This window comes from Berkeleyomyces rouxiae, assembly GCF_048999995.1.
Source record: "Berkeleyomyces rouxiae strain 22BRR77 chromosome Unknown BrBRR77_ptg000005l, whole genome shotgun sequence".
Taxonomy (NCBI): Eukaryota; Fungi; Ascomycota; class Sordariomycetes; order Microascales; family Ceratocystidaceae; genus Berkeleyomyces; species Berkeleyomyces rouxiae.
The window spans coordinates 1,418,094-1,439,446 of record NW_027396495.1 but is presented as its reverse complement, the minus strand read 5'-3'; the positions used below and the strand labels follow the sequence as shown (position 1 = coordinate 1,439,446).

The 21,353-nt window shown below is 51.8% G+C and overlaps 5 protein-coding genes across 5 annotated transcripts; 3 read left to right on the top strand and 2 right to left on the bottom strand.

Annotated features, from left to right (window-relative positions):
- Positions 1–283: 283 nt before the first annotated feature.
- Positions 284–2,818, top strand: BROUX77_005529 (uncharacterized protein; the record flags this gene model as incomplete). The annotated part of the gene is made up of 2 exons (XM_073750413.1): positions 284–1,405; positions 2,090–2,818. 2 exons carry the CDS (start codon positions 284–286, stop codon positions 2,816–2,818), a joined length of 1,851 nt encoding a protein of 616 aa, XP_073604415.1.
- Positions 2,819–2,847: 29 nt separating this feature from the next.
- Positions 2,848–7,400, bottom strand: BROUX77_005528 (uncharacterized protein; the record flags this gene model as incomplete). Its single annotated transcript, XM_073750412.1, has 3 exons — positions 2,848–2,867; positions 3,143–5,125; positions 6,188–7,400. The coding sequence occupies 3 exons, from the start codon at positions 7,398–7,400 to the stop codon at positions 2,848–2,850; spliced, it is 3,216 nt and encodes a 1,071-aa protein (XP_073604414.1).
- Positions 7,401–12,846: 5,446 nt separating this feature from the next.
- Positions 12,847–15,550, bottom strand: BROUX77_005527 (uncharacterized protein; the record flags this gene model as incomplete). The annotated part of the gene is made up of 3 exons (XM_073750411.1): positions 12,847–13,416; positions 13,904–14,358; positions 14,647–15,550. The coding sequence occupies 3 exons, from the start codon at positions 15,548–15,550 to the stop codon at positions 12,847–12,849; spliced, it is 1,929 nt and encodes a 642-aa protein (XP_073604413.1).
- Positions 15,551–15,600: 50 nt separating this feature from the next.
- On the top strand, positions 15,601–17,331 carry BROUX77_005526 (uncharacterized protein; the record flags this gene model as incomplete). Its single annotated transcript, XM_073750409.1, has 1 exon — positions 15,601–17,331. The coding sequence occupies one exon, from the start codon at positions 15,601–15,603 to the stop codon at positions 17,329–17,331; it is 1,731 nt and encodes a 576-aa protein (XP_073604412.1).
- Positions 17,332–17,387: 56 nt separating this feature from the next.
- Positions 17,388–21,323, top strand: BROUX77_005525 (uncharacterized protein; the record flags this gene model as incomplete). Its single annotated transcript, XM_073750408.1, has 1 exon — positions 17,388–21,323. One exon carries the CDS (start codon positions 17,388–17,390, stop codon positions 21,321–21,323), a length of 3,936 nt encoding a protein of 1,311 aa, XP_073604411.1.
- Between the last annotated feature and the right edge of the window lie 30 nt (positions 21,324–21,353).

Below are 21,353 nucleotides of genomic sequence, written 5' to 3'. Positions count from 1 at the left end.
CTAGTTTTAGTTAGTTCTTTCTTCTTCTCTCCATCGCAATATATCTGTTTCTGCCCTTCTACGTCCTTTTACGACTTGGCCCCTTACATCATATTGCGATCTTCTTTTTCGCTACAGCCCTACAGTTCTACAGTTCTACAGTTCTTTACAGCCACAGGTACAGATACAGCTTTTACAGATTGCATTGCCCCTACAGTTCTCAACAGTCTTATCGTTTATTTTCCCCAAACCCGTTATCAATCTTCATCACACATTATTTTTTACTGTTACACAAACTCTCAACATGAGTGGCCGCACCACCGACGACATGCGGGCCGCTTACGCAAGCTCCCCTGTCCCCAGTGTCGACAGCACTGAGGACAAATATGCTCAACGGTTCGCCAAGCTGGAGAGCAAGTTTGCCAAGATGCTGGCTATGCTGGAGAACCAGAGCGAAGCCGCCCAGCAGGCAGCCGCCCAAACCCAAGCCTCCCAAGCAGCGCTTGCTACCGCCACCGCTGCTGCTGCCGCCGCCGCCTCAGCGGCTGGTAACGAGAATGGTCGCGCAAAACTGCGCTACAAGATTCCCTCGCTGAGTTCCACCGAGCCCGAGGAATTTGACGCCTGGTTCGACCAGGTCCTGGAAATATGGCACTGCGAGCGTGGCCATGTGGCCGACCGAGACTTCATCGTCTCGATCTATGCCCAGGCCGAGGGTTTGGCCCGCAGCCGCATGCGGTCAATCAAGACCCGACTAACAGACGACGGCCCCGTTTCCTGCGACCAGTTCCTTCAAGAGCTGCAGAGAGCGTTTGAAGACAAAGTTGCCGTAGATAAGGCACAAGACCAGCTCTCGCGGTTAAAGCAGAGAGGCAGAAGGATCGAGGTCCATCTGCAGGAGTTTGAGGACCTACTGACCCGCGCCAAAGCTCTGGACGCGGCGGACTCACAGAAGATTAGGTGGCTGAAGGACAGCCTCGACACGCCCATTCGGGAATACGTGGCGAACTCGTTCCCTCCCCGGGTCTTCTCAGAGTACTTAGACCGGGTCGTGTTAGCTGCCGAGGAACTGCGGCAGCGTAAGCTCGATGCCGAGTCGACTTCTGGCCGCCGCTCCGGTTATTACCCGTCCGCCCCCGCTGCCCACCGCCATCCCGACGCCATGGACTGGGAACGAACCCGTCGCGTTGCCCCCCAGCCTACTCGTGCGCCTGCTGCCCGCCGCACTGCCCGCTGGGCGAGTGAAGAGGAACGAGAGAGACGTCGTCGCGCTGGCCTCTGCATCCGCTGTGGCGCCTCAGGTCACTTTGTACGGGAATGCCCCTACGATGTGCCTCCCAACCGGAACGCGCCTCCTGCCCGTGTCCGCGGTGTACACGTGCCCACGCCGCCGCAGCTAGACGATGACCTGGATGCCGATTTCGGTGTCGTACAGTTGCCCACTGCTCAGTCGGAAAACTGAGACCCTCCGGTGACAGTCGCCCCCGGAGGGGTAAGAACAAGAAGGGAACGTCCCCTTTGCTTTTTTTTTTTTTTTTTTTTTTATTCATTACTCGCATGGAACCTGACAGGGTTATGGCGAGGTGTATATTAATACTATACACGAATCAAGGTTTAACGGAATCTCAAACAAGCTAGCTACTACACATAATATACTCCAATCCCCTGGCAGGGAGGCAGTTACATCTAAGATCCCACAAATATAATCCCCAAGTTATGACAGAAAGGAAATACATGAATAGTTTTTGGTATGAATTTCCAACGAGCAGCACTAACCCCAAGTGCCCCAGTTAAGGTTGACTGCTCGTAGAAAATTGGCGTCACTGGTAGGAATCGAACCTACGACTTCTCGGTAGCCAACCGAAAAGCCTTGCCAGGTGCTATACCACTGCACCACAGCGACTCCCCTTTGCTTGTGAGAGGCTCCTTATCTGTTGACGTTGTAATCAACGGCTCTCACAACTCAGTAGCTTTAGTCGACACCGGAAATACAGTCTCCTTGATCATATCCCAGGCCCTCGTGAAACGATTGAAACTACCTTGTTCTGCGCTGCAAACTTCCCTTTCCCTAAAACCTTTTAATGACCAACCTTCTTCTGTGGCCACTCAGGCTGCCCGCTTCGAGCTGGATCTCGGCGGCCTCCGGGAAGAAGTCCTTGCCCTTGTCGTACCCGACATTTATGATGACGAACTTCTTATTGGATACCCGTGGCTGAGCCACCACAACGCCCTAATAGACTGCAACCGGCACCGTTTGGTGCTCCCCCACTTCTCCGTCCCTCGCTCTGTTTCGACCATTCGGAACTTGGACACCCCTACGGAATTGAAAGCTGCACGTGTCAGCAAGATCTTGCACCAGGACTTGAAGGTCTTTGCTGCGAGCATACAGGATATCAACAAAGCATTGGAAAAGTTGGCCCGAGAGAACGAGCCTGTTACAGATGACTGGAAGGAAAAGGTTCCCAGTTGGATAGACCCACAGAATGTTGTTGCTTTTGACCCAGAAGCACTCTACACGCGCCGCCTCCCGCCGCTGCGTCCCGGGATGAACCACGAGATTCATCTAACTGTCCCTGACTCGGAAGCTCCCTGGGGACCACTGTACAGCCTTTCCCACGATGAGTTGATAGTACTGCGCCAAACGTTACTGAACCTACTGAACAAGAAGTTCATTCGAATGAGTAGTTCCACTGCTGCTGCCCCCATCCTGTTCGTCAAGAAACCTGGCGATGGACTTAGATTCTGCGTGGACTACCGTCTGTTGAACAAGCTGATGTCGCTGTGGTGCAGTGGTATAGCACCTGGCAAGGCTTTTCGGTTAGCTACCGAGAAGTCGTAGGTTCGATTCCTACCAGTGACGCCAATTTTCTACGAGCAGTCAACCTTGACTGGGGCACTTGGGGTTAGTGCTGCTCGTTGGAAATTCATACCAAAAGCTATTCATGTATTTCCTTTCTGTCATAACTTGGGGATTATATTTGTGGGATCTTAGATGTAACTGCCTCCCTGCCAGGGGTTTGGAGTATATTATGTGTAGTAGCTAGCTTGTTTGAGATTCCGTTAAACCTTGATTCGTGTATAGTATTAATATACACCTCGCCATAACCCTGTCAGGTTCCATGCGAGTAATGAATAAAAAAAAAAAAAAAAAAAAAGTCAGGACTATAGCCGTGGGACAACGTGAACGGGGACGTCTCTGTTGAAGCCGCTGGGGCTGCGTTCAGGGCAAACTCCACAATTGGCAGGCAGTCTAGCCAGTCTGAGCGGTCGTGTAGGAGTTTGGCCATCTTTGTCTTCACCTCAGCATTTGTCCTCTCAGTGGCCCCGTTGGTCTGTGGGTGGTAAGCGGTGGACAGACGACGATCGATCTTGAGGGTGGTACAGAGTCGTTTCCAGAACATGTTGGCAAATTGGCGGTCAGAAGCAATGCTGTTAGGAAGACCATGGCGAGGGTAGTAGACTTCCAAGAAACGGCTGGCAAGATACTCGATATCCAGGCTGCGGCAGGCTATAAGGATGACACCCTTGGACAGATGGTCCACCACCGTCATGACGTGCTTGTAGACTTTTCCTTCCTTCTTGCACGGCGGGAGAGGGCCAATCAGATCTATGCCAATGTCACGCCAGATGCGGTCAGGTACCGGAAGGGGCTTCAGGAGACCTTGCTTGAGCTGGCGCATGACGTTCGTGCTACCGCAGATTTCGCAGTTGCGGCAGAACCGTTTGACATCCGCTGTGTAGTGCGGCCAGAAGTAAGTCTTGGAAACTTCCTGACACATGATTCTTTGGCCGGGGTGGACTAGTGTCACGGAATCGTGAATCTCTTGTAGCAAGGCCGTCCTCAGAGGTTCCCACTGGGGTACCCACAATCTTGATCTGTATCGCAGTCGACCTTCGGAGTCCAATGAGCATTCGGACAGTGACACTCGCCAATTAGTCTTCAAGCTGTCTGGCCATTTGGGCGCCTGAGAGGCAACCACTGCGCATGCTGCCGCATAGTCAGAGTCGGCTGACAATGCTTGTTCCCACAGTGTACTGAGGGCTTCCTTACGGAACGGGGATGGCAGTGTAACGCGAGCAGATCTGACTTTCAGGGCACCGTCGGGCAAACACTGGAGGAGCTGTTGGTTGCGAGCTTGTAGGCGGGGATCATCGGGACCTGAAGGCATGTGAAGACGGGAGAGAGCATCGGGCAGTGGGGACAGTTTCCCGGGACGGTGTTCCAGTGTTAGGTCAAACTCGCTTAGCAGGTTAGCCCAACGAGCTTGCCTCTCTGTTAACTGTTGCGCAGAGGTAAAATGCAACAAGTTCTTGTGGTCTGTTAACACTCGGATGGGTCCCTGGGCGCCACGTAACTCTCCTCTCCACTCTTTCAGGGCTCGGACAATTGCCAACATTTCTTTGTCATGGATCTCATAGTTGGACTCGGCAGGAGACAGCTTCTGGCTGATGTAGGCACATGGAAACAGGCCATCTGGATGCTGCTGCAATAGGACAGCTCCAGTGCTGTAGCCTGAAGAGTCAGCTTCGACAGTTGTTGGCAGAGAGTGGTCGAAGAGGCGCAAGACGGGCGAAGCACAGAAGAGATCTTTGAGTGACGAGAAGGCAGCTTGGCATTCTGGAGACCAGACGAAGGGAACTAGGTGACCAGTCAGTGAAGTGAGAGGGACGGCTACTTCGGCAAAGTTCTTGATGAACGGGCGGTAAAAATTGGCAAATCCTAGGAAGCCACGGAGCTCTTTCTTGGAACTGGGTACGGGCCAGTCTTTCACTGCTTGCACCTTGGCAGGATCCATTGTTGCTTTTCCAGGCTTGATGATGTAGCCCAGGTACTTGACTTCTTGTACACCGAACTCGCACTTGTCGATGTCAACCGTCAGTCCGGCCTTCACGAGCTTGGCTAGGACGTGGTTAACTTGTTCCTTGTGCTCGTCGAGGGAGCCATCGGTGTACACTAGGATGTCATCAACGTAAGCAGAACAAAACAGGTCGAGGTACTCTTGCAATACGGAATTCAGGAAGCGTTGGAATTGGGCAGGAGCATTGGACAAACCAAACGGCATCACGTTCCATTCAAAGGAGCCCAGGCGCGTACGGAAAGCGGTCTTCCATTCGTGGCCTGGCTCGATACGGATATTATGGAACGCTGCAACGACGTCAAGCTTAGTGAACCACTTTGAACGGCTGATTTGGCGTAGTGTTTCCTTGAAGTTTTTTTTTTTTTTTTTTTTATTCATTACTCGCATGGAACCTGACAGGGTTATGGCGAGGTGTATATTAATACTATACACGAATCAAGGTTTAACGGAATCTCAAACAAGCTAGCTACTACACATAATATACTCCAATCCCCTGGCAGGGAGGCAGTTACATCTAAGATCCCACAAATATAATCCCCAAGTTATGACAGAAAGGAAATACATGAATAGCTTTTGGTATGAATTTCCAACGAGCAGCACTAACCCCAAGTGCCCCAGTTAAGGTTGACTGCTCGTAGAAAATTGGTGTCACTGGTAGGAATCGAACCTACGACTTCTCGGTAGCCAACCGAAAAGCCTTGCCAGGTGCTATACCACTGCACCACAGCGACTTCCTTGAAGTTGGGTAACGGGTATCTATCCTTCTTCATCAGCTTTTTTTTTTTTTTTTATTCATTACATTCTTCATCAGCTTGTTCAACAGACGGTAGTCCACGCAGAATCTAAGTCCACCGCCAGGTGTTAAGGTGTGATTACGCTAAGCTGGATCTTCACAGAAAGGGACACAGAGGGACAAAGGATCTCGAATTGAAGAACAAAACTAAACTCTCTAAATGGTGTAGAAATATTACGGATAGGGCCCAAGGAAACCATTAGGGTTCTAGAAAGCCAACGACTCAGGACAATGATAGGTTCCAGAGGTGGACAGTCAGGCCTGCGCGGATATACGGCCGGGAGGAGAGGATAGAACTCTCTAGGTCTTTTTTTTTTTTTTTTTTTTTTTTTTATTCATTACTCGCATGGAACCTGATAGGGTTATGGCGAGGTGCAGTAAATCTACACATAGCAAGGTACAATAAAACAACATCCAAACTCCAGCAAAAATCAACGACAAAGGAAATACGTCGTGGTCGACACAGTAATTTGTCCAAAGACACAAGCACCAACTCCTCCTCACTCCTCAACTTCCTCCACTCTCCTCCCACCACTACTTTCTCTTCTCCCCACACCTTCTACCCAGGCCTTCGTGCAAAAACCCGTCTTGCGAACAAACTTCAGCAGCACCTCGGTTCCGTTATTCGTATTGAAGAGCGTCGGGAGATCTAGCGACTTAGGACTCAATGCCATGGCCATCTCTTGACGCTCTGCAGAAAATGCGGCGCAGTGCAGCAGCACATGCTCAACGCTCTCGCTTTCATGTTCTTGACAACGGCGGCACCGGTCCGAGTCCGTCTTCTTGATGAGCAGCAGGTAGGGCAACAAGTTGCCTTTACCCACCTTCATCTGGAAGTACGCCGAGGTTAGCCATCTTGGTCCGGAAACCTTGGGCGCCTTAGCACGGAGAACTGGATCACCACCGATGGTACGCAGGTAGTGCGAGCCGTGGGAGGGACCAGCGGCGGTGTCTCGCTCAAAAGCCCAGAGAGTCTCCCACTTGTCCATGGTAAACCTCCTAACCCTGGCGAAGACACTGCCCAGTGAGCTGAACTTGCGTTCATCATCACTCTCGAGAGCCTGGCGTGCAACCGCGTCTGCAATCTCGTTCCCCACTATGCCCATGTGCCCGGGACACCACATCACCGTGACTGGCGACGTGAATGTACCTAGGACGCGGCGGGCCTGCCACGCGAAGTGGCCGTGTTTGCGGAGCCGCGCAATGGCAGCTTGGCTGTCGACAAACACATAGCAGGGGCGAGCTTGCTTTGTTATTTTTTCTGTTTTGGCGAGGAGCGTGAGTGCCTCCACGATGGCGGCGCTCTCGCAGTCTGCAACCTCCACATCTTGCAGTCGATGACTGACTTTCGTTTTGATTTCACCGGTTTTGGTATCGACCACGCACGCTGCAAGCGAGCACCTGGAGCCTTCTTTGGAGCCGTCCGTATACACGGTGACGGCATCGTTCGGAAGTCTTGACAAGAACTGGGCATGCCTGACGGCAGCGTCCTCCTTGGGTCCAGGGTCGACGACGATGGAGATGCGGTCGGTCAGTGGCGGCTGCCAGGGACTATCCCACTCCTGTCGGCGACGTTCTCGTCTCCACATGCCTGCCACCAATGGCTTCAACTCGCGCATGATGCAGCCGAGTCGAGTCTTGACACTCATGTTATGCCCCAGGAGAGGCAGGTCTGAGTCATCGGGGGCAAGCTCGTCCTTGTCGGGTTGGGACGCAACACGGACGGGATGGTTGCGTTGGAGGCGGAGAGTGCGAGCGGCGTAGGCCATGCGTGCTTTGGCGAATCGACTCTCTAGGTCGTATGGTCGGTTTGAGGTAAAGAGGCACACTCAACTAATTGATCTTATAACACACGGAAGGGAATAAACAATCACAGGAACACTGAGGTAACGAAGACGACAGAAGGTACTGATGCAATGAAGGCTATCAAGAAACAAGTGATAATTAAAGATATAGTACTAAAGAAGAAGGTACTATCGAAGAAGTGATACTATAAACTAGTATACAAAGAAGAATGGCAAAAGGGGTGTATGTGATTGTTAAGCTTGGGGAGCAAGAGTTAACCTGATCACACAGGGCAGAAGGCAACGCTATTTAAGGCGTTGCAGATTCTGACAACAGAGATCTTCCCAAGCTAGAACCAAATCACAGATAACCGAAAGTGGGGACATACGTAACTCAACGTTACCAGACGCTACTATCAAACCGGATGTTAGTTCACGAGATAAACCAACACGGCAGCAGCAGAACTGAAAATCCCTCAAGACACCCAGGCAACGATATGTCGCGTTACAGCGATATCGGCCTAACAGGTGTGGGCCCCACGCTCAAACGCTGTTGACACAAAAGGAACGAGAATAGCAGTCAACTCAGAATAAGCTGCATCAACTGCAGAGTACCGAGTTACCTAATAGCGATGATCTATAGTGTGCAAGCCGGCCACACCCGAGTAGATAAACCGGAGTGACACCTCAAGGTTACACAGACCACCAAGTGGTATAACCGTATCATCATACGTCCTTGGAACATTAGCGTGACACAACGGAAGCGGGGTAAGGTGCCAGGCATAACCCTATGCAATGGCAATGGCAAGAATGGCTATTCATGACAGTATGCTCCTTTTAAATGACTGATTTCCACAGCAGTACTAAGATCGCCACATCCTAGACTAGAATCAAGTCGGAGAATTCGCAAAAGGAAGCCGGGCATCTAGGGACACGGAAGTCCACCGGGCTTTGCAGAATCGGAACAGAAGGAATAAGCCAACCATACGGGTCTAGACACAGCATGACTCCGCAGGCAAGAATTGTAGATCTCGATGCACCAACAACATCGTGACGTATAGGGGATCAACGGAATCCCTAGCATGAAAGCTTGTACATCTGATCAACATAAAACAAGGCCTTGAAGTGCAACGACAACTTCGTAAGGGCCTCGTGTCCACAGACAAGAGGAAGGTAAAAAAGAATGGGAATAACGAAAGGCAACCTCATCAACCGAGGGGCAGCACCAAGGATCTTAAGTGGGAATAAGTTGAGAACGCAGCTCAGTACCCGCAAAGGCAAAGGTTTTTCAACCTTGTTGTCCTCCCTAGTTATGGCATTGGTCATAGAAGTAAGAGCCAGGCCTGTAGGTTATAACAAACAACAATCGCTCAGTTCCATAGCCCATAAATCTGTTGCCTGCAAGATGCAGAAGGTCCCCTGAGAACTACCAAGTTCTGGTAACAAGTGTACACCAGAGTGGCTACTCAGTTGGCACAATCATCAATCGCCGCGACATAATCGCCTCCACAATAGCTAAGAACCCCCTGGGACATGGTTCGATGGATGTAAACGAACACGATTCCGGTTGTGGGAGAATAGACTAACATGTGTAATGGGGACTCATCATCGATCGGGTAATTGGTATATGACAACAGACAGCATGGAAACAAAGACGTGCAGGATCCGTAAAGAGTATTGGTGAAAGGGGAAAACAAGAAATTGGTAAAGTCAGCTTGTCAAACTTGGCAGTATTTCAGCACAAGATACAAGACTGGCCTGCACCACCATAGGCAGGACTTCGAAGAGGGACATCGTGTTTCTTTTAACGAGAAGAAAAACAACAAGATATTGTCCAAAAGAGAGAGGCAGAGAGTAGGCCCAAGTGAAGACACAAAGAGGTCGCAGAAAGGAGACATAGAGTAGTCGCAAGTAGACGTAACAGAGTCGAAGAAAGTAACAGGCAAGAGAGCTGTCCAAAGTAGAGGACACAGAACATGTCACAAGAAGTAGACGTATAGTGGTCGTAAGTAGACACAACAACAGCCGAAAGAAAATAGTCCGAACAGTGGCCTAACGCATTAGACACAACTGTGGCACGAAGACTAGACATAACTGTCAAGAAGTGGGACAGAAGCGAGCTGTTAACAAAGCGAGTAGACAGCAACTGTCAATACCCAGACAGACACGGGCTGTCAGCAAAGCGAGTAGATATAAACTATCAATACCCGGACAGACACGAGCTGTCGGCAATTATAACCCAGCAGGGGTCAAACGCAAGCACCATAGTGGTCAAAGAAGAGACACAAAAAAAGCAGTCGCCGATGGACACACGGTGTCACAAGGAAGAGGCATTAAGAGGTGTCAACCCAAAGAACAGACACGAGCTGTTCGTAGAACCAACGAGCTCAGCAAAGAACAGACACTAGCTGCTGATATCATATAAATAGACCCAACAGGAGTCAAAACAATTAGGCAAGACAAAGGCCAAGAAGTCGCTGTGGTGCAGTGGTATAGCACCTGGCAAGGCTTTTCGGTTGGCTACCGAGAAGTCGTAGGTTCGATTCCTACCAGTGACGCCAATTTTCTACGAGCAGTCAACCTTAACTGGGGCACTTGGGGTTAGTGCTGCTCGTTGGAAATTCATACCAAAAGCTATTCATGTATTTCCTTTCTGTCATAACTTGGGGATTATATTTGTGGGATCTTAGATGTAACTGCCTCCCTGCCAGGGGATTGGAGTATATTATGTGTAGTAGCTAGCTTGTTTGAGATTCCGTTAAACCTTGATTCGTGTATAGTATTAATATACACCTCGCCATAACCCTGTCAGGTTCCATGCGAGTAATGAATAAAAAAAAAAAAAAAAAAAAAAAAAAAAAGGCCAAGAAATACAGACACAGAGGTCTAAAAACAGACATAAACTGTCCAAGAAATCCCACAAGAACTCAATAACATGCTTTGGCACAATGGCAGGTGTGTGAGTAAACTCAACAACAACACTTTATACACTCAGGTACCATGTTGTAACTCAAAGTAATCTGGGAGTTGGCAACATCATTGCTGCAAGCCAAAAGGTGCATAGCTGGTAGACATGGCTTTCTGGAAACCCCCGTTCAGATGTGGCAAGTTGTAACGACTGGTTGATGCGGGACCAAATGAACAGCTTATAAAATAAGGTAGTTGACCGCCCGTAAATCAACAGAAGATCGTACACTGCCTGGTTCCCGAGGACAAAGAATCGGAGAAGCCAACACTGAAGAAGTAGGGGCAATGAAGCCACGTGTGAGCATGCCATCCAGGTTTTGCTTGACAAGTTGCAAATTTAGATGTGCATCATCAGACGGAAGAGTATTGATATGTTCGGCAGTCGAGACAAGATTAACAGCATGACCTGCGTCTTGACAAGAGGTGGTTGAAGGTACACCATCCCGCAAGAACACCGGACGCAAATCATAATAACTGTCCGAACTGCATTCGGGATATCGCTTGTGCACTTGTTCTAGCCGTAGGTCATCCTGATCAACAGGATCGAGAACCTGCTCAGCGGTAGTGCGGTGAGCCCGCCGGTTCTCATTGCTTGCAGTGGAACGCAAAGCTTGAGACGACATTAGCCTAGAGGAACAAAGTGCTTCAACGAAATTAAAGGAGCTGGGACAGAGACAGTGCCATCAACTGACTGTCCACAGAAGAAGAGAAGTAGATTGAGAAATGGAATCAACTAAGAACCAGAAAGAGCCGAGTTATGACTAGCGGACGAAGAAGGTTGTGTAACAACAGCAGCGCTAGTATGATCATAGGAAGACGGGATATCGGCCGTAGTCGAGAGCCGGAACGAAAAGAAGAATAAGGTGTGCTAAAGAATAACAAAGAGTTGGAAGAATGTGTGAGTCTTTAAATGAAGCTTAACAAAATATTACGGATAGGGCCCAAGGAAACCATTAGGGTTCTAGAAAGCCAACGACTCAGGACAATGATAGGTTCCAGAGGTGGACAGTCAGGCCTGCGCGGATATACGGCCGGGAGGAGAGGATAGAACTCTCTAGGTCGTATGGTCGGTTTGAGGTAAAGAGGCACACTCAACTAATTGATCTTATAACACACGGAAGGGAATAAACAATCACAGGAACACTGAGGTAACGAAGACGACAGAAGGTACTGATGCAATGAAGGCTATCAAGAAACAAGTGATAATTAAAGATATAGTACTAAAGAAGAAGGTACTATCGAAGAAGTGATACTATAAACTAGTATACAAAGAAGAATGGCAAAAGGGGTGTATGTGATTTTTTTTTTTTATTATTCATTACTCGCATGGAACCTGACAGGGTTATGGCGAGGTGTATATTAATACTATACACGAATCAAGGTTTAACGGAATCTCAAACAAGCTAGCTACTACACATAATATACTCCAAACCCCTGGCAGGGAGGCAGTTACATCTAAGATCCCACAAATATAATCCCCAAGTTATGACAGAAAGGAAATACATGAATAGCTTTTGGTATGAATTTCCAACGAGCAGCACTAACCCCAAGTGCCCCAGTCAAGGTTGACTGCTCGTAGAAAATTGGCGTCACTGGTAGGAATCGAACCTACGACTTCTCGGTAGCTAACCGAAAAGCCTTGCCAGGTGCTATACCACTGCACCACAGCGACTTGTGTATGTGATTGTTAAGCTTGGGGAGCAAGAGTTAACCTGATCACACAGGGCAGAAGGCAACGCTATTTAAGGCGTTGCAGATTCTGACAACAGAGATCTTCCCAAGCTAGAACCAAATCACAGATAACCGAAAGTGGGGACATACGTAACTCAACGTTACCAGACGCTACTATCAAACCGGATGTTAGTTCACGAGATAAACCAACACGGCAGCAGCAGAACTGAAAATCCCTCAAGACACCCAGGCAACGATATGTCGCGTTACAGCGATATCGGCCTAACAGGTGTGGGCCCCACGCTCAAACGCTGTTGACACAAAAGGAACGAGAATAGCAGTCAACTCAGAATAAGCTGCATCAACTGCAGAGTACCGAGTTACCTAATAGCGATGATCTATAGTGTGCAAGCCGGCCACACCCGAGTAGATAAACCGGAGTGACACCTCAAGGTTACACAGACCACCAAGTGGTATAACCGTATCATCATACGTCCTTGGAACATTAGCGTGACACAACGGAAGCGGGGTAAGGTGCCAGGCATAACCCTATGCAATGGCAATGGCAAGAATGGCTATTCATGACAAGAAACAATGCGACTATTTATCCTGTTGGAAAGGGAGGCAACCGACGATCGGCGGCGACGACAACTAGTTCCTCTAGGAAGTGCCGTTAGTCTTGGTTCTGGTCTGGCATTAGTTTTGCCGTACCAGCGCCAGACTAGTCCTTCGAGGATACGCCGTTAGTGTTGGTGTCGGGCTTCCGTCGGTCCTTAAGGGTGCAACCCCAACATCAGCCTCTCTTCCTCCTTTTGCGCGTCGTTTTGGTTCCTTTTTGGCTGAGCCATAGTTTGTAGGCGTCGGTATCGACCAGAAGGTCGACTGGTTCCCAGCCAGGTCTGACGTAGCCTTTCCATTTGACTTTGACTTGCTTGACACCGTTAGAAGTGCGTTCGCCTAGGATCTTTTCGACCTCCCAGTATTCTTCACCATTGATGACTTCCATAGGTGCTGGTCGATCGTCGTGAGTCTTTTGGGAAGGGAAAGCGTCGTTGGCAGCTGAGCGAAGGCGATCGGCATGGTAGACGTCGTGAGCAGTTGTACCCGGTACTTCAAGACGATAAGTGTGAGGGGTAACTTGTTCCAACACTTTGCAGTATTGGTATTTTGCTCTAAGTTTCCTGCCGAGGCCTGAGCCTTGTTGTTCAGGGCGTAGGGTGAGCCAAACGTATGAGCCTGTAGGAAAATCTGGTGCAGGACGTCGGTGTTCATTCTCGCGTTGCTCCATCTCCGCTCGTGACAGAGAAAGGTTGGCGTGGGCCCATTTCTGGGCGTCTCTCAGGCGTTGGATGACCCTCTCAGCCTGTCCGAGTGGACCGTTATTGTCGGGTTCGACAGGCAATGGTGGTGCGGCGAAGACTCGTGGGTGGTAGCCGTGAGACAAGAAGAAAGGGGGTCGCTGTGGTGCAGTGGTATAGCACCTGGCAAGGCTTTTCGGTTAGCTACCGAGAAGTCGTAGGTTCGATTCCTACCAGTGACGCCAATTTTCTACGAGCAGTCAACCTTGACTGGGGCACTTGGGGTTAGTGCTGCTCGTTGGAAATTCATACCAAAAGCTATTCATGTATTTCCTTTCTGTCATAACTTGGGGATTATATTTGTGGGATCTTAGATGTAACTGCCTCCCTGCCAGGGGTTTGGAGTATATTATGTGTAGTAGCTAGCTTGTTTGAGATTCCGTTAAACCTTGATTCGTGTATAGTATTAATATACACCTCGCCATAACCCTGTCAGGTTCCATGCGAGTAATGAATAAAAAAAAAAAAAAAAAAAAAGAAGAAAGGTGAAACATTAGTGGCAGAAGATGGGGTGGCATTGATGCTGAACTCGACCATGGGCAGTAGATTGAGCCAGGCGGGGCCTTCAGCGCTGAGTTTGGCAAGTTTGACTTTGATCTCAGCGTTCATCCTCTCTGCAGCTCCATTGGTAGCCGGATGGTAAGCTGTTGTGGTTAGCCTTTCGATCTCTAGGCGTTTGCAGAGGTGTCGCCAAGCTGCGTTGACAAATTCGCGGTCAGACAAAATAGATTTTGGCATGCCGTGGTGTCGGTAAAAGTGGTGGAAGAACATATCTGCAACAGATTCCATGTCGAGGGCGTCGGCGGGAATAAGGATGACGCCCTTGGATAGACGGTCTATAACAGTTAGGACGTGGGTGTAGGTGATGCCGCCTTTCTGTGCTGGTTCCAAAGGTCCGATAAAGTCGATGGCAATCTCGGCCCAAGGCTGGTCGGGAATTGGCAAGGCTTTGAGGGTGGTGTCCTTGTTGTCGCGACGAATGTTTTTTTTTTTTTTTTTTTTTATTCATTACTCGCATGGAACCTGACAGGGTTATGGCGAGGTGTATATTAATACTATACACGAATCAAGGTTTAACGGAATCTCAAACAAGCTAGCTACTACACATAATATACTCCAATCCCCTGGCAGGGAGGCAGTTACATCTAAGATCCCACAAATATAATCCCCAAGTTATGACAGAAAGGAAATACATGAATAGTTTTTGGTATGAATTTCCAACGAGCAGCACTAACCCCAAGTGCCCCAGTTAAGGTTGACTGCTCGTAGAAAATTGGCGTCACTGGTAGGAATCGAACCTACGACTTCTCGGTAGCCAACCGAAAAGCCTTGCCAGGTGCTATACCACTGCACCACAGCGACGCGACGAATGTTAGAACTACCACAAATTTGACAGTTGCGGCAGAAACGGCGGATATCTTCGACGTAGCGGGGCCAGAAAAACTCTCTAGACAGCTCGACTTGCATGACGTTCTTTCCGGGGTGCAGCATCATGGGCGAGTCATGAATGTTCTGTAGGATGGCGGTTCTCAATGGCTCGTTAGTAGGTACCCATAGTTTATTCCGAAATCGAATAGCGGATTTGGCGTCCAAAGAGCAGTCGGAAATGTTGACTCTCAACTTGTGTCTGATTGTTTCGGGCCACTGTGACAGTCCATCTGTCAACGCTTTATGGATAATGGCGTATTCATCATCGGCAGCACAGGCATCAGACCAGAGTTCCCGTAAGGCAGGCGGAAGTTCGGGGGTAGAAGGGGCTTCTGGCGTGTTGGTGGTTTGTGTCGAGAAAACTTTCAGGCCGTTACCGTCGTGGTGCAAGATAGTGGCTAGTCGGTCGTTGTAGCGCGCGTCATTCGTGTTGTCTGGGGTGTCGCGGCGAGAGAGAGCATCTGGGAGAGGGGAGAGTTTACCAGGACGGTGGACGATGGTGCAGTTGTATTCGCTCAAGGTCAGGTACCATCTAGCTTGGCGTTCGGACAAGTGCTGCAACTTGGTAAAATGCAGCAAGTTTTTATGATCTGAGACGATGGTAAACGTCTCCTTCAGGCCCTTGAGTTCGCCACGCCATTCCTTCAGGGCACAGACAACAGCCAACAGCTCTTTGTCGTGGATCGGGTAGTTGCATTCGGCGGCAGTCATTTTGCGGCTGAAATAAGCACAAGGCCAACAGATATACACCTGCATCAAAAATGGCCAAATCGACAGAAAAACTCACCAAAACGACTCTGAGCAACAGCTCAATTGATTCTAAGACTAGTTCGAGCAGTGCATCGAACAAAATAGACAAGAAACCGACCGCGCGCGATGAAACGCGCCGCACGACGCGCCTGGGGCTGAGTTTTGCCCAGATGGCGAGCCAGGAACCGCGTTCCGACGACGACGAGCTGCTGCGTTCACCGTCGCAGCCTGCGCCCGTCACCTCATCGATGAAAGTCGATGCAGGTGTTGAAGATGCGCCGGTGGTTGAGATTCCCTCGACACCCGACTCGCGCGACTCGGACGCGACAACGCCGACGCCTAATGCACTGGATGGGAACCTGTTCGTGTTCAGCCAGGCTCAGCGCGATGAGAACGACACCAACAACACCAACAACACCAACAACAACAACAACGACCAGACGATTCCGGCGAAGCGCGCCCGAGAGATTGCTCTCATGTTGGAGCGCAAGCGCCGGCGCGACGAGCAGAACGCCGCCATCATGAACGAGGTCTTCCTTGTTCTAGAACGACTCAAGGAGTCAGCCTCCGAGGCCCAGCTGATGCGCATCCTGCGCCAGTTTGGCAACGAGTGCGGGCTCGTCGTAATGTCGCGCCACGACCACAAGACGCTGGTTGAGATGGAAGTCTCAAAGGCTGCCCGCCCCAAGCCAGCACACGAGGCTGAAGCCGTGGCTGCGTACAGCGAGGCTGCGACGCAGACACCTGAGGTGCCAGCCGCGCCTTCTGTCCTGGGCAGTGAGCCCTGTGCCAGCAAAAAAAACGCCACCCCTGCGCCTAAGGCCAATAAGCGCAGACGCCGCGGCAAAAAGGCCAAAAAAAATGCTGCGACCGCCGCAACCGCCGCAACCGCCGCCACTGACCAGGCTGATGCTATGGTCATCGACACCGCTGGCGACCAGTCCAGCACACCCGACACCACTACCTCGACCACCACCTCGACCGCCACTACTACTACCGATGACGCCGCCGCGCCTCCCGCCCCGGACACGGCTATGGCTGATGCCGACGCGCCCACTGAGTCCCCCGACACGTGGACCGTAGTCGCCAAGCGCGCCCAGAAGAAGGCTGCCGACAAAACCACGACCCCCGCCCCCAACACGACCACCACCACGACCACCACGACTGCCCCTCGCGAGAAAACGGCCGTCGTTATTGTCACCACACCCGAGTCGAGAGCCAGCGCGCTGCCCCAGCGACGCGTGCGCGACGCGGTGAACCGCCTTCTTGGCAAGACTGCAGTGTCTGCGGTCCAGCGCACCAAGGCGGGCAACATCTTGCTGCACGCTGTGGACAGTGAGGCCGTCAGATTGATGACCTCCAATCTGCAGCGCGTGGTCAAGGAGCTGTCCTGCTTTGGCGCCTGCGAGTTCACGCGCGCCACATCTCCCGGCTCCAGAACCCACAAGTCGTCAAAGCTCTGCTTTGTCATCCACGGTGTGCCGATTGAAGACGGTTTCGACAGTCTCAAGGAGCTGCCCAAGGACATGGCGGACTTCAACGGCGTCAAGATCTCCGACTCGCTGCGCTGGCTTGTGGTCCCTGCCAAGGGTAAGCAGGCTGGCTCGGTGGTCGTCGAGGCCCTGACCCAGGCTGACTACGACAAGTGTGTCGGCAAAAACGTCAACGTCGGCGGCGCTATTGTCCCAGCAGTGCCCTACGTTGACCGCAAATCTACGACAGACGGCCCCCCTCGCCTATGAAAGAGGGCCCTACGGCCGGACAACGTCTACGCATCCTTCAGCACAACGTGCACAAAATGAAGGCTGTTCATGAGACAATACTTGAGGCTGCTGCAACCGGAAAGGCGGACATTGTCTGCATCCAGGAGCCTTATACCATAAAACTCAAAGCTGGGTATAGAACATTGACGCAGCCGGGCTTCACCCTGGTTGTGCCGTTTAATGTTAGGAATCTCGAGGCCATGCCTTTGCGCCCGCGGGTCCTGACCTACGTCCGCCAAGGCCTGCCGTTTTCTGTGCTGTTCGAGTTTGGCGATGCTGAGAGTGATATTCAGACCCTGCGCATCCTTGCGTCGGAGCCGTTTTCGCTTCTCAATGTCTACAACGAACGCCAGCTGACTGTGCAGCCTGTCCCCGAGACCCAACCCCGCCCCTATACCATTGAGCGCACCAATCTTTTATCGCGCAATATTGACACCAGTACTTTGCTTCTCGGCGACTTCAATCTCCATCACCATTGGTGGAATTCCCAGCGAGAGCATCCCCACGAACCACGAGCTGACTCTTTTGCTAACTGGCTGATGTCGCAGAATGCCACCCTGATTGTCGACGACGACTACGTTGAACGCAACGGCGGCACATACGTCAACAGCAGCACGACCTCGGTGATCGACCTCGCATTTTCCCTGCGGTCTCGACCGGGCCTGTTTACGAACTGGAGGTATCTTCAGGAGACGGGCTCCGATCACCGGGCCATCAGTTTTGATTACGTCAGCACCACCACACCCAAAACCCTAACACGTAACCCGGCGTTCAACACCAAGACGGCCGACTGGTCGCTGTTTCGCAAGGAATGGCTGGCTGGCCAGGCTGACCTTGAGCTTCAGCTGTCCCTGGCAGAGATTTCTGCAGACGGTGACGCAATGGCGCGACTGCTTTCCGAGGCCCTGCAATCTGCTTGTCAGAGGTGCATGTCAGTGAAGAGGCACAGTGCCCGCGCAAAGCCATGGTGGACGCCCGAGCTACAATCACAACGTCAGGCCGCATCGCGCGCAGAGAGAAGATACAGACGAGGCAGGCTGTCGCTGGTTGAGTTTCATTCGATTCGCAACAAGTACACCCATGCTGTCGAAGATGCTAAGTCTACTCACTGGACTACCTTTCTTTCTGACGCTGACAACGAAAAGGTCTACACAGCCTGGAAATACACCAAGCCAGCTACGGCGAGTTACTTCCCCCCCATCCAGGGGCCAGACGGGTTAGCCAATACCCCCGAGGAGAAGGAAAAGGCTTTCCTGACGCTACTGGGTGCTACGTCTAGCGCAGGTGTCGACCCCCGACCTGACATTGCGGATACACACGACCCCCATCACGACCCCCATCACGACACCCCCCACGACACCCCCCCGAACGACACCGACCGAAGCATATACCCCTGGCCTGACCTTACAGACCACGAGATCAAGGAGGCAATCATGTCCGCCAACGCCAAGAAGGCCCCCGGGCCCGACGGCATGAACGCCAAGATCATCCAGATCGCCTTTGAGGCCCATCCCGCGCCCTTTCTCTCCGTCTACAAAGCCCTGTCTCGCCTCGGAATACACCCCACACTCTGGAAGCAAGCTACTGGGATTGTGCTCGCGAAAGACGGAAAGGCTGATTATTCAGTCGTAAAGTCCTACCGCATCATCTCACTGCTCAACTGTCTAGGCAAAGTGCTCGAGAAAGTCTTTGCGACCCGCTTAGGGTACCTCGCTAATTGCCATGACAGCTCGCTTCTAGACGACACTCAACTGGGAGGCCGCAAACAGCGTTCAGCCATGGACGCCGCTCTCGTATACGTCAGCCACCTGCAGAAGGTCAAGGAGATGAAGCTCGTTCCAAGCACTCTCTTCCTTGACGTCAAGGGCGCTTTCGACCACGTGTCAAAGCCCTGCTTGATGCGCAGCTTACGTGAGCTCGGTCTTCCCCTGGTGTTCCGAAAATGGGTTGCTTCGTTCCTCCAGGACCGTACTGTCGGCCTGCACATCGAGGGTCAGCCGTTTCCGATGACCCCGGTTAACATCGGCATCCCCCAAGGTTCCCCCATCAGTCCTCTACTCTTCCTGTTGTATGCTCGGCATATAGTGGCTCGGGTGGCCGGCGACACACCACAACTTCAGCTGTCGTATATAGACGACTTCAGCGTAACCGTGGCGTCCAAAAGCCCGAGGCGTTCAGCGGCGCTTCTCGAAGAACTCGTGACGGAGCTGCGGGCCAAGGCTCGTGACTACGGCATTGAGTTTGAAGAGAGCAAAACTGAGCTCATCCACTACACCGATGCTGCAAAGTGGGCCTCCCAAACTGTCCGAGTAGGTGATGTCACTGTGCGTCCCCAAAAGATGGTCAAGTGGCTAGGTTTCCATTTCGACAACAGACTTTCGTTTAAACAGCACGTCCAGGCACGGACCCAAAAGGCTGAGATCGCGTTCCGCGGCTTGCTTCGGCTCGCTTCGAACACGCGTGGACTGTCCATCGCGGCACTCCGTCAGCTCTACATCTCCTGTGTGGGTACCGTCGCCGATTACGGATCAATTCTCTGGTATGACCCGTCAAAACCCCAGCTCAGTCTGCAAAGGGTATACCAGAAACTGCAAAGCCAAGCTGCCGCCCGTATCCTAGGTACATTCCGCGGTTCACCAACACGCGCCGTCGAAGTCGAGGCCGGCCTCCCGCCCCCCTCTATTCGATTCGCCAAAGCACGCATGGCCTACGCCGCTCGCACTCTCCGCCTCCAACGCAACCATCCCGTCCGTGTTGCGTCCCAACCCGACAAGGACGAGCTTGCCCCCGATGACTCAGACCTGCCTCTCCTGGGGCATAACATGAGTGTCAAGACTCGACTCGGCTGCATCATGCGCGAGTTGAAGCCATTGGTGGCAGGCATGTGGAGACGAGAACGTCGCCGACAGGAGTGGGATAGTCCCTGGCAGCCGCCACTGACCGACCGCATCTCCATCGTCGTCGACCCTGGACCCAAGGAGGACGCTGCCGTCAGGCATGCCCAGTTCTTGTCAAGACTTCCGAACGATGCCGTCACCGTGTATACGGACGGCTCCAAAGAAGGCTCCAGGTGCTCGCTTGCAGCGTGCGTGGTCGATACCAAAACCGGTGAAATCAAAACGAAAGTCAGTCATCGACTGCAAGATGTGGAGGTTGCAGACTGCGAGAGCGCCGCCATCGTGGAGGCACTCACGCTCCTCGCCAAAACAGAAAAAATAACAAAGCAAGCTCGCCCCTGCTATGTGTTTGTCGACAGCCAAGCTGCCATTGCGCGGCTCCGCAAGCACGGCCACTTCGCGTGGCAGGCCCGCCGCGTCCTAGGTACATTCACGTCGCCAGTCACGGTGATGTGGTGTCCCGGGCACATGGGCATAGTGGGGAACGAGATTGCAGACGCGGTTGCACGCCAGGCTCTCGAGAGTGATGATGAACGCAAGTTCAGCTCACTGGGCAGTGTCTTCGCCAGGGTTAGGAGGTTTACCATGGACAAGTGGGAGACTCTCTGGGCTTTTGAGCGAGACACCGCCGCTGGTCCCTCCCACGGCTCGCACTACCTGCGTACCATCGGTGGTGATCCAGTTCTCCGTGCTAAGGCGCCCAAGGTTTCCGGACCAAGATGGCTAACCTCGGCGTACTTCCAGATGAAGGTGGGTAAAGGCAACTTGTTGCCCTACCTGCTGCTCATCAAGAAGACGGACTCGGACCGGTGCCGCCGTTGTCAAGAACATGAAAGCGAGAGCGTTGAGCATGTGCTGCTGCACTGCGCCGCATTTTCTGCAGAGCGTCAAGAGATGGCCATGGCATTGAGTCCTAAGTCGCTAGATCTCCCGACGCTCTTCAATACGAATAACGGAACCGAGGTGCTGCTGAAGTTTGTTCGCAAGACGGGTTTTTGCACGAAGGCCTGGGTAGAAGGTGTGGGGAGAAGAGAAAGTAGTGGTGGGAGGAGAGTGGAGGAAGTTGAGGAGTGAGGAGGAGTTGGTGCTTGTGTCTTTGGACAA